This window comes from Cetorhinus maximus, chromosome 33 (assembly GCF_964194155.1).
Source record: "Cetorhinus maximus chromosome 33, sCetMax3.hap1.1, whole genome shotgun sequence".
Classification (NCBI taxonomy): domain Eukaryota; kingdom Metazoa; phylum Chordata; class Chondrichthyes; order Lamniformes; family Cetorhinidae; genus Cetorhinus; species Cetorhinus maximus.
The window spans coordinates 10,041,499-10,054,285 of NC_135911.1; the positions used below are offsets into that span (position 1 = coordinate 10,041,499).

General features: G+C 47.0%; 1 protein-coding gene across 2 annotated transcripts in view; it reads left to right on the forward strand.

Annotated features, from left to right (window-relative positions):
* The first annotated feature begins 1,906 nt into the window (after window positions 1-1,906).
* The window catches only part of LOC144671666 (nectin-2-like), a 64,734-nt gene continuing 53,853 nt past the window's right edge, over window positions 1,907-12,787 (forward strand). For both annotated transcript variants that reach the window (XM_078533676.1, XM_078533675.1), the window contains exon 1: window positions 1,907-2,108. In XM_078533676.1, the coding sequence (XP_078389802.1) occupies window positions 2,066-2,108 (43 nt within the window). In that variant the 5' untranslated portion in view covers window positions 1,907-2,065. The remainder of the gene's footprint in view (window positions 2,109-12,787) is intronic.

Below are 12,787 nucleotides of genomic sequence, written 5' to 3' on the forward strand. Positions count from 1 at the left end.
ATCTGAAACAAAAACAAAAATAGCTGGAAAAACTCAGCAGGTCTGACAGCATCTGTGGAGAGGAAGACAGAGTTAATGTTTCGAGTCCGTATGACTCTTCATCAGAACTGAAGAGAAATAGAAGTGTGGCGAAATATGAGCTGGTTGGGGGGGTGTGACAGGTGGAGCTGGATAGAGGGCCAGTGATAGGTGGAGGCAAAGGAGAGATTGCGAAAGATGTCATAGACAAGAGGACAAAGGGGTGTTGATGGTGGTGATACTGGCTCAAGGAGGTGCTAATGGGCAGAAAGCAGGATGAGCAAGTGATAGATGACCCTAGTGGGGGTGGGGTGGGTGGAGGGAAGGGATCGAAACAAGCTAAAAGGTGGAGATAAATCAATGGATGGAAATAAATTTTAAAATAATAATAGAAATAGGTGGGAAAAGAAAAATATTTTAAAAAATAATAATTATTAGAAATAGGGGGATCGAAAAGGGGGTGAGGATGGAGGAGAGAGTTCATGATCCGAAGTTGCTGAACTCAATGTTAAGTCCGGGAGGCTGTAAAGTGCCTAATCGGAAGATGGGGTGCTGTTCCTCCAGTTTGCGTTGGGCTTCACTGGAACATTGCAGCAGGCCAAGGACAGATACGTGGGCATGAGAGCAGGGTGGTGTGTGAAATGGCAAGCGACAGGGAGGTCAGGGTCATGCTTGCAGACAGACCGAAGGTGTTCCGCAAAGCGGTCACCCAGTCTGCGTTTAGTCTCTCCAATATAGAGGAGATTTTAAAGTAAATGTTTGCTCTGGGAAACCGGGGAAAACTATTTCCTCACAAACCCTGCCCCCACTCTTCTTCCAACAGTCACTGTGGGATCTTTGACATTCACCACAGACGGCAGCAGGGCACTTGACTTAACAGTGCATCGCAAAAAATGGCATCTCCAAGAGTGCAGCACTCCCTCAGTACTGGCCCTCTTTCAGTGTTGCACTCCCTCAGTACTGACCCTCTGACAGTGTTGCACTCCCTCAGTACTGACACTCCAACAGTGCAGTTCTCCCTCAGTACTGACCCTCTGACAGCATAGGTCTCCCTCAGTACTGACCCTCCGACAGTGCAGCGCTCCTCAGAACTGACCGTCGGACAGTGCAGCACTGAACTTTGACAGTGCAGCACTCCCTCAGAACTGACCCTCCGACAGTGCAGCATTCCCCAGAACAGACCCTCTGACAGTGCAGCACTCCCTCAGTACTGACCATCTGACAGTGTAGCTCTACCTCAGTACTGACCCTCAGACAGTGCAGCGCTTCACAGAACTGACCCTCCGACAGTGCAGCATTCCCCAGAACAGACCCTCTGACAGTGCAGCACTCCCTCAGTACTGACCATCTGACAGTGTAGCTCTACCTCAGTACTGACCCTCAGACAGTGCAGCGCTTCACAGAACTGACCCTCTGACAGTGCAGCACTCCCTCAGCACCGACCCTCTGACAATGGAGCGCCCCCGCCACTGGCAATCAGTGAAAACACTAAGATCTCACATAGCAAACAAAAAGGGGACGTTCATTTTGATCACTAATAATTCTGATGAGCAGCTCACAGCGAAAAATCCAATAAGACTGATTTTTTTTTGCATCTTTCTCTTGGCATTTCGCATTTCAAAAAAAATTAGTCTTTTTCTGGTCTGCGTTCAGTTTCCGGGTATGTTGATGGGTCATTCGGACTCGAAACGTTAACTTGTGCTCCTCTCCGCCGATGCTGCCAGACCTGCTGAGTTTTTCCAGGTATTTTTGTTTTTGTTATGTGTTCGGGTGTGGGAGGGGGGGATGTCTGAGAGAACGAGAGACGCTGCCCTTTTAAAGGGGCGGAGTAAAGCGCTCGATACTGGGTTTTTTTTCCCATGTAGTTTCGAGGACCTGCTTTGGGGAGGGAGCGAAAGAGAAAGGAAAGCAATTTATTTGAAGTGGAGCTTTGGAGAGCTGGCAGAGAGAGGCGCACGATCAGAAGAGGAAGAATTTTTCTGGACTGCAGATCCCACCAAGACAGTGAAATACCAACACGCCTTGTCAGTTGCACTGGTGTTCGGGCATGGTTACATTGCTTCTCATCGTGTTCCTTCATCTCTGGGCAGGTAGGATTTAAATTTCACCATCAAATCGGCAACATTTAAGCTGCATTGTAACTCTACTCATTGCTGTATGGAGCCCCAGTAAAGTAATTTTGATAAGTCAGACTTATTTCAAATAAAATGGCTCCTGTTTTGGAATCATTAACAATTCGCCATGTTAGGTGTAGCGTGTACAGGTGCTGTGTGTGTGTGTATTATTTTCGTTGGTGAGGTTATGTCTTAAATGCAACTCCCTCCCACCAAATGTAAAATGGTTGCACCTTGCCTGGTGTGTGTGAGAGAGAGAGAGAGAGAATGTTCTCTCGATTACAGTCCTTTTCTGTCGAAGCAGTCAAATTCTCTGCTCCCCTCCCTCCCTCTATAGGTCACTTCTGAACTTAGGCTATTCGTCGTTTAAAGTTACACACATTTGGTGAGCTCAGATTACCCCCGGAGAAGAGACGATGGGTCCTTTTATTTTTTTAAAAAAAAGATCAAAACCATTTGAAAAGCTAACCCCTCCCATTAGTTATTTTAAAAAAAACAGATAAATGGTTAGGGACGGTTAGCGAAACCAGCGTGTCCTTTTATGTTGGCCCCCGCCTCAGCCTTTACAAAGAAAAACAAAAGGAGATGCTTTTTTCCCCCAAAAGGGCGTTTACTGCTTTTGTGCTAAAGGATCTGATTAATTCTGTGTGTGTGTGTCTCTCTCTCTCTCTCTCTTCCCCTCATGAATCATCACTTGACCCACTGAATTTCTCTGGAAAATTCGAGGGAGATTTTTTTTTGAATCGACCGAACATTGGTCAAGTTTGGAATACGACTTTAGATTCGGGGCGTTTTGCTTTCGAGAGAGGGTACAGTGCTGGGGTTTCAGTTATGGGGAGACGAGGTGAACCGAATGGCCGCTTATTTCTGAGATTGGAACAGAGCAGGCTGGAGGTGATCAGAATGGAGACATTCTTGATGTAATTAGGAAGAACTATTTTCATTCATTGGTAACTAACTGCAGATAAATTTAATCATTGTCAAACACACATACACTTGGTACCCTGAGATTCCACTGTTCTCATTGAAATTCTCATCCTTGTTTTCAAATCCATTCATGGCTTTGCTTCCTCCCTATCCCTGTACCTCTTCCAGCCCGCACAGGCCTCCCTATTTCTGTTATCCCCTCCAGCCCCTACAATCTTCCCTATAATCTCTAACCTCCTCCAGCTTCTACAACCCTCCCTATCTCTGTAACATCCTCCAGTTTCTACAATCCTCCCTATAATCTCTAACCTCCTCCAGTTTCTACAACCCTCCCTATAATCTCTAACCTCCTCCAGTTTCTACAATCCTCCCTATAATCTCTAACCTCCTCCAGCTTCTACAACCCTCCCTATAATCTCTAACCTCCTCCAGTTTCTACAACCCTCCCTATAATCTCTAACCTCCTCCAGTTTCTACAATCCTCCCTATAATCTCTAACCTCCTCCAGCTTCTACAACCCTCCCAATAATCTCTAACCTCCTCCAGTTTCTACAACCCTCCCTATCTCTGTAACATCCTCCAGTTTCTACAATCCTCCCTATAATCTCTAACCTCCTCCAGCCTCTACAACCCTCCCGAAAATCTCTAACCTCCTCTAGCTTCTACAACCCTCCCTATCTCTGTAACATCCTCCAGTTTCTACAATCCTCCCTATAATCTCTAACCTCCTCCAGCTTCTACAACCCTCCCTATAATCTCTAACCTCCTCCAGTTTCTACAACCCTCCCTATCTCTGTAACATCCTCCAGTTTCTACAATCCTCCCTATAATCTCTAACCTCCTCCAGCTTCTACAACCCTCCCTATCTCTGTAACATCCTCCAGTTTCTACAATCCTCCCTATAATCTCTAACCTCCTCCAGTTTCTACAACCCTCCCTATAATCTCTAACCTCCTCCAGTTTCTACAATCCTCCCTATAATCTCTAACCTCCTCCAGCTTCTACAACCCTCCCTATAATCTCTAACCTCCTCCAGTTTCTACAACCCTCCCTATCTCTGTAACATCCTCCAGTTTCTACAACCCTCCCTATAATCTCTAACCTCCTCCAGCCTCTACAACCCTCCCGAAAATCTCTAACCTCCTCTAGCTTCTACAACCCTCCCTATCTCTGTAACATCCTCCAGTTTCTACAATCCTCCCTATAATCTCTAACCTCCTCCAGCTTCTACAACCCTCCCTATAATCTCTAACCTCCTCCAGTTTCTACAACCCTCCCTATCTCTGTAACATCCTCCAGTTTCTACAATGCTCCCTATAATCTCTAACCTCCTCCAGCTTCTACAACCCTCCCTATCTCTGTAACATCCTCCAGTTTCTACAATCCTCCCTATAATCTCTAACCTCCTCCAGTTTCTACAACCCTCCCTATAATCTCTAACCTCCTCCAGTTTCTACAATCCTCCCTATAATCTCTAACCTCCTCCAGCTTCTACAATCCTCCCTATAATCTCTAACCTCCTCCAGTTTCTACAACCCTCCCTATAATCTCTAACCTCCTCCAGTTTCTACAATCCTCCCTATAATCTCTAACCTCCTCCAGCTTCTACAACCCTCCCTATAATCTCTAACCTCCTCCAGTTTCTACAACCCTCCCTATCTCTGTAACATCCTCCAGTTTCTACAATCCTCCCTATAATCTCTAACCTCCTCCAGCCTCTACAACCCTCCCGAAAATCTCTAACCTCCTCTAGCTTCTACAACCCTCCCTATCTCTGTAACATCCTCCAGTTTCTACAATCCTCCCTATAATCTCTAACCTCCTCCAGCTTCTACAACCCTCCCTATAATCTCTAACCTCCTCCAGTTTCTACAACCCTCCCTATCTCTGTAACATCCTCCAGTTTCTACAATCCTCCCTATAATCTCTAACCTCCTCCAGCCTCTACAACCCTCCTGAAAATCTCTAACCTCCTCTAGCTTCTACAACCCTCCCTATCTCTGTAACCTCCTCCAGCCGCTACAATCCTCCCTATAATCTCTAACCTCCTCCAGTTTCTACAACCCTCCCTATCTCTGTAACCTCCTCCAGCCTCTACAACCCTCCCTATAATCTCTAACCTCCTCCAGCCTATACAATCCTTCCTATAATCTCTAACCTCCTCCAGCCTCTACAACCCTCCCTATAATCTCTAACTTCCTCCAGTTTCTACAACCCTCCCTATCTCTGTAACCTCCTCCAACTTCTACAATCCTCCATATAATCTCTAACCTCCTCCAGCCTATACAATCCTCCCTATAATCTCTAACCACCAGCTTCTACAACCCTCCCTGTCTCTGTAACCTCCTCCAGCCTCTACAACCCTGCCTATTCCTGTAACCTCCTCCAATTCACTCCACCATTGATGGCCGTGCCTTCAGCTGCCTGCGGCCCTAAGCTCTGGAATTCCCTCCCTAAACCCCTGTGCCTTTGTCTCTTTCCGAAGTGGTTGAAAACCTCCCTCTTTAACCAAGTTTTTGGTCACCTGCCCTAATATCCCCCACCTTGAGGGCTCGTAGCCAAATTCAGTTGCCACTCGTGTGAAGCATCTTGGTTTCCCTATACTAAAGACACTAGGTAAATGTAGGTTGTTGTTGACGTTAAATGATTGAACCATAGAACCATACGACACTAGCTTTTAAAAGGGGAAGTGGATAAGTTTTTTTCTAGTGTTGGGAATGGGTGTTCAGGGGCACGAGGGCCAATAGGAACAATGGGGAATGGGCTGGTCCAGGTGGGGTCATGTGACTTCCATCGATACTAAATGTCTCACTGGAATCAGAAGGTGACGTCGTCCAAGTAAATTGGGTTCTCTTGTCATGTGATAAGATGTTAATGGAGTCATTGACTATATTCACTGCAATCAGTTTCTACCTATTAGTCTACAACAGGAACAAAGATATGGAAATTCCCCAGTGGTGAAGCTTTGGAAACCAATGGTCCAAAAGTCACCTGTCTCTCCTAAACATGTTACATACGCCTCAGGTCATGTCTGAAATGACTCAGACTGGATCCCAAAACGTTGTTTTCAGAAATAATTTTATTTAATTTGCCCCTCCCTCCCAGATACAATCAGACATTTGATCTGCAGGAAGAGAGATTGCATGAACAAATGATGTAAGATTCTTGGGAAGCTGAGGAATTTTTGCTGGCATGCACTTATGATGAATGCACTTGTGCCTTCCTGTCAACCCAGTCTAATTTAGGCATGGTAAGGGTGTGTGTTGGGTGTAGTTGGGTGTGTGTCTAGATGAAGGAGTCTACAGGAACACATTCCATGTGCATTTTTTTTTAAAAAGGCTTAAAGCATCTGTTTTTTAATGTGACCTTTGTTTAACTGGATAGCACCACCTCTGGAGGTCATGGGTTCAAGCCCCATTTGAGAGACCAGAGTATAAGATCTAGGCTGACAGTGGTAGCGCTGAGGAAGTGCAGCACTGTCTGAGTTGCCGCCTTTTGAACGAGACATTTAACTGTGGCTCCGGTTGCCCCCTCGGATGGATGTTAATGACCCCATGACCACTGTTGGAAGAGCACAACACTAGAACGCAAACTAGGAGCAGGAGTAGGCCATTCAACTTCTCAAACCCGCTCCGCCATCCGATTAAGGATCGTGGCTGGCCTGAGTGTGGCCTCAACTCCACTTTCCTGCCTCTCCCTCATAGCCCTGGACTCCCTTGTCGATCAAAAATCTGCCTAACTCAACCCCAAATCTAGTCAATGACCCAGTCTCCACTACTGTCCTGGGGAGAGGATTTCACAGGCTAATGACCCACTGAGAGAAAAAAAATTTCCCCTCACCCATCTTAAATGGGAGACCCCTAGTATCTCAATATGGGGAGACGGTGGTGTAGTGGCAATGTCATTGGATTTGTAATTCAGAGGCCCCAGGCTAACACTCTGGGGACATGGGTTCAAATCCCACCACGGTAGCTGGTGGAATTAAAAAAAATTCAATTAATAAAATCTGGAATTGAAAGCCAGTCTCGCGACCGCACAACTATCATCGATTGTTGTAAAAACCCATCTGGTTCACTACCCTATCAGGCGTCCTTACCCAGTCTGGCCTACATGTGAGCCCAGACCCACAGCAATGGGTCCTACATACCCTCCAAAATGGCCTCGCTACTCAGATGCCATGGTGACTCGCCACCACCTTCTCGGGGGCAGTTAGGGTTGGGTAAATAATGCTGACCTTGCTGGCCACGTCCACGCCCTTAGTTCTGGACTCATTCTGCCAGCATCCACCCTACCAAATTCCCTCAGGATCTTTATTTGATTAAATAAGAGTGGTGGGTGGTGGGTGGTGGGGGGGTAGTTCTCTCTGACGTCCTGTGTCCAATATTTATTGGTCAATTGAAGTCACTTAACAACCAGATAACCCGTTTTTAAATCACATTGTTGTCTGTGGGATCTTGCCCTGCGCAGATTGGCTGCTGTGTTTCCTGCAATACAATGGTGAGCACTCTTACGGAAAGTAAGTCATTGGCTGTGAAATGCATAAGAGACTTGAAAGGTGACATAGAAATGCAGCTCTTTTATACAAAACTCGGGACCCTTTTGACTGTGCTTGACTTTCACATCAATCACCATGGATCTGTCTGCAATCTGATGCTCGAGTGGAAGGGAGGCGGGAGCGTAGTGCTAGTGTCACTGGACTAGTACTCCGGGGTTATGCTTTGGGGACCCGGGTTCGAATCCCACCACGGTTGAAATTTGGATTCAATAAAAAAGTAAAAGTCTAGCAATGATCATGAAACCATTGTCAATTGTTGTTTAAAAACCCATCTGGTTCACTAATGCCCCTTTAAGGAAAGAAATCTGCTGTCCCCACCTGGTCTGGCCTACATGTAACACCAGGCCGACAGCAATGCGGTCGACCCTTGAATGCCCTCTGAAATGGCCGAGCAAGCCACTCAGTTCTCGAGGGCAATTGGGGATGGGCAATAAATGCTGGCCCAGCTATCTGAGGGAATGTTTCTGTTTGCCCCATCAATGAGGGAATCCCCTCCCTCCCCACTTCACCGCACCCCCCACCCCCATATGAAGCGTGTGGAATTTCTATTGAGAGGAGGGAGTCCCCTGCTTACTCGATATGACCATATTAATAAAGGATCAAAAAGTTTACACTTCTTCTTTCACTTGCTGACTCTTCACACTGTGGATATTTATCCTTCAACCCACATACAAAAATAACAGCTGCATGGAGCCATTGTTAGATTGCTGCATATGGGGAGCTTGCTGTGTACAAATTGGCTGACGCTCCTGCTAGTACTGGAGGTACCATCCTTCGTGTTAAACTGAGGATCCCCCTCCCCCCCAACCTCTGCCCTCTCACCTGGATGTAAAAGATCCCACAGCCACCATTGGAAAAAGGGTGGGGGATTGGGGGTGGGGTGGGGAGTTCTCCCTGGAGTCCTGCAGCCAATATTTATCCCTCAATTAACTCCACTACACCATTGAAAACAGATGATCTGGCCACTATCACAGTGTTGTTTGTGAGAGCTTAATGTGTGCATATTGACTGCCGCATTTCCGACATCAATGGCCACACGTCAGAGATAATGAACTGGCTGTTTAAAAGAAAACTCTTGATCATAAGAGGCGCCATAGAGATGCAAGTCTTTTGAGTGCAGTTCTAATCAATTTAACAGTGATTTGCTTTGTAGTTTTATTATTGGATTAATAAGCCAGAGGGCTTAAATCTCATCAGAACAGTTTGAGAATTGCAATTGAGTATTATTTTGGGGTGGGGGGGGGTGGCGGGGAGGGAAAACATTAGTTTCAGTTTTTAAAAAAAAGACCATGAGGATGCTGAATTGTTGTTTAAAAACCCAATTATCCCCTTTTTAGGGAAGGAAATCTGGGCATCCATACCCGGCCTGGGCAGGGGGTGGAGGGGGGTGGTGGGGGGGGGGGGTTGGTGGTGCTCCAGACCCACATTAATGTGGTTAATTCTCAACTTGCCTGCTGAATGGGCAAAGTCTGCTACCAGTGGCTCAAGGAAGGAGTTCCGCACCGACTTCTCAAGGGGCAGTCGGGGAGGATGAACAATATATGCCAGCCTTGCCCACGTCCCAACGGTGAATAGAGCATGAATGGTTGTGCGACCACTCTGATGTTTCCTGGTTACAAGGTGACTTTTCCACTTTAAGTCCAATTTTGGCCTCCATTTTCTTTTCTCCCTTTTCCGATTTCCGCCCCACCACCCTAATCATCTCCTATCACTTCAACCTGTATGGCGACGTACTGCCCACCCCCAACTCTGCCCCCGGATGAATCTGCGGAAGGGGTTACATTTCCACAGCTGAAAGAAAGCGCTCGGCAACAGTGGCTGCACTTCCAGTGTAGGAAAAAGTACACGCCGCATTTGCACATGTACATGTCAATCCTCCCCTTAAATGTGTCAGCACTCATTCTTTCAGCTTCAGCCATTCTATGTGAGTTCCACATTCTCACCACGCTCTGTGTAAGGAAATCCACCCCCCCCTACACACACCTCCCCCACCGCCCCCCGCCAACGTCCCTCCTTTGGTATGTTAGTAAATCTGTTTCCCACAACTATCTCTTCATCCCCCTTTTTTTAAACATCTCAATCTCTCTCTTCTGTCCTCCCTTTCCCAGAGAAAATACTCCAACCTGCTCGACCTCTCCTATTGCACTCTCTCAATGTTCCTAAGTCTTCCGTGCACTTTGGCCACTGCTTCAGTGTCCTAATTTGGTGATATGAGGACTAGGGCAGCACACAGTTGTGCAGACATGGATGTTGATTCTGGGAAAGGGCGCAGGAGGAGATTTCCCAGAATGAGACAAGGGACTTCAGTTCGTGTGGAGAGACTGGAGAAGCCGGGATTGTTCTCCGTGGAGCAGAGAAGGATAAGGGGGAGATTTTAAAAAGAGATTTTTTTTTTGTAAAGTTGGCAGAGTGGTTGGGGAGAAATTGTTTCGACTGGTAACCATGAGGACAAAGATTTCAAACAATTAGTAAAAGTGGGGGAGCTGGGGAGATGTGTGTTTTTCACGCGAGCTGTTGTGATCTGGAAGGCGCTGTCTGAAAAGGGCGGTGGAGGCAGATTCGACAGGGACTTTCAAAAGGGGAATTGGATAAATAGTTGGAGAAAATCTGGGAGTAACTGGGGATAACCCTTTTCAAGGGCTGACCCAGGCACGATGGGCCAAATCGCTTCCTTTGCTGTATCATTTTATATTTTCACTACCTATCTTGCAGCACTGTAGAAGGCCCAGACTGGATGATCCCACTAACTGAGAACAATGGAAGGGAAGATGGGAGTAGCTTGAGAAGCTGGGCGATCATTATTGCGTACAGAGCTTTGGTTAGATACACGTCTGGGGTAACTGCGTTCTGGCCTGGGCACTGCACCTCCAGAAAGGAGGTATTGGCCTTGGAGGGAATGCAACACAGATTGACCAGAACGATACAAGGTGGGGCTAAAGAAGTTAAATTACAAGGGCCGGTTGCACAGGCTAGTCATGTTCACTCGAATATAGAAGGGCAAGGGGTGATCTAATTAATGTGCTTAAGATGATTAAAGGATTCGATACGGCCGATAGAGAAACCAATTCATCTGGCTGGGGAGGAGTTGGATTTTTGTTGGGTGAAGGGCTTAAGGGTTCTGGAGGCAAGGTACATAGATGGGGCTAAGATACAAATCAGATCTCACTGACTGACTGAAGGGCCCTCCTCCTGCTCCTGTGTAGCTTTTAAGTTACAGGCAAGACCTGTGGACGTGAGGGGTGACAGAGGAAAGCTTGACTACTTAGCCTGTGTGTGTGCCTGTGTGCGCGCACGCCTGTGTAATGAGAAGCATCAGCTCCTACAGATAGCAATCAATAATTGTGATGGGTTGGTGGAACAGTCTGTTTTTTTGAACCTGCTGACTGTAACCCACGGCAGGCCTGAGAGTTAAACATTGATTGAGCCTCGCACACAGCCCGCTGCTGGCAACTCCCACCTGTCAGAAGCTGATGGACTGTGGTTAGGGATGCCTGAATGTGACCACACGGTGTTTACAGCAGAAGAAACAAAACGCTGGTCGAAGCGGAAAGGCATCTAAGAAATGAAAGTTAGATGGTTATTGATGCTTATTTGATAGTTTACAGAAACCACACACTCCAAAATCAGCTGCAAATGTTGTTACAGCACACTGCATTTGTATAGCACCATTCACATAACAAAACCTGCTTCTTTCGAACAAAATTTGATGTGAACCAATTATTAGAACAGGTAACCTAAAGCTTAGATAGAGAGGTTTTAAGGAGCATCTTAAAGGAGGAGAAAGAGAGAAAGAGAGAGAGAGAGAGAGAGACGGAGAGATTTAGGCAGGGAATTCCAGAGCTTGGGGCCCCAGACAGCTGAAGGCTAATGGTGGAGTGATGGAAATTGGGTGGGGGGGTGCTGATTGGGGGGGTGCTGATTGGTGGGGGGGGGGGGATGCAGGTGGGTAGTGGAGTGCAAGCTATAACTCTGAAAAGTTTGACAGGAGTGTGGCTTGGGCTGGGCGGTGATGCCTCCCATGAACAAATAGCTTTTCGGAATGCAACTATAACAAGTTGTGAGGTAGGGATAGGGAACAGGCCCGCGGGCCTGTTCAGTCAGGCTGTGGATGACCTGCAACTTGGCTCCATTAGCCCGTATCCTTCAGTCGTTTTGTTGAACAAAAGTCGAGATGGTTAAGGTCAGGGCACTGGATTCGGGTTGAGGAAGGGTTAAATGGTGGGGTTGGGGGTTTTAAAATGATGTAATGAAATGGGCTCTGTCACGTGGCTCCAGAAAAGATGGGCGGGCTTCCGTTTACGTAGCGCCTTGCTCCAGCCCGGAATGTCCCGAAGGGCTTTGCAGCCAGTGAAACGTCACCACTGATGCAATGTAGGAAACGTGGCAACCAATTTGCCTGCAGCCAGCTCCCAAAAATCAGATTTTTTGTTAGTGATGTTGGTTGAGGGATAAATATTGGGCTCCAGGACAGTGGGGAGATGTTGCCCTGTTCTTTCCGAATGGTATCGAGATATTTCACGTCCAGCTGAGAGAATGGGCCTGACGCCTTAGTTTAATTTCACCGGTGATGGCTAATAGAGTGATAAGGACTTGGTGAGGATCCCTCGGCCAATGTTGTACTGGTTTTGTGTATTATTTAGGCAGTTCCAACTCCATTTAACATGACCCCGGTTTCCGTGTGCTCCTTACCAGGGTCAAAGGCCTCACATCCCAGGGAACAGCATGTCTGATGAGAGCGAGGTTGGGGGAGGGATGTGCGATAGATATATTATCGATTGTATGTTAATGAGATGATATTGCACCTTATAAACACCGCACCCAATTTAATCCTGTTCACAGGTCACGATTTGCTTTGATTGGTAGATGGGAGGGGGTGCGGTTTGTCCCATTTCAGAATTTTAACAGAAGTCTGGCTGACTTCTCCCCCCCACCCCCCCCCCCCACCTCTTTTTTTCCTTTCTCCTTCCTCTACTGCCTCCTTCCTCTCTCTCTACCCTTGACCCCCTACAGTGTTGGAGCTCCTGTCACTGAGTTAGGGATCAATTAAGTGCACATGGGCAAGGTTTTGAATCTGGGATCCTACTGTTCTGTGTGTAGCTCCGGGTTGCTCTTGGCAAAACTGATGGAGGGGCAGGTCTGTGGTAAGTCAGAGGCTCCTCTTGACGCAGCCTGA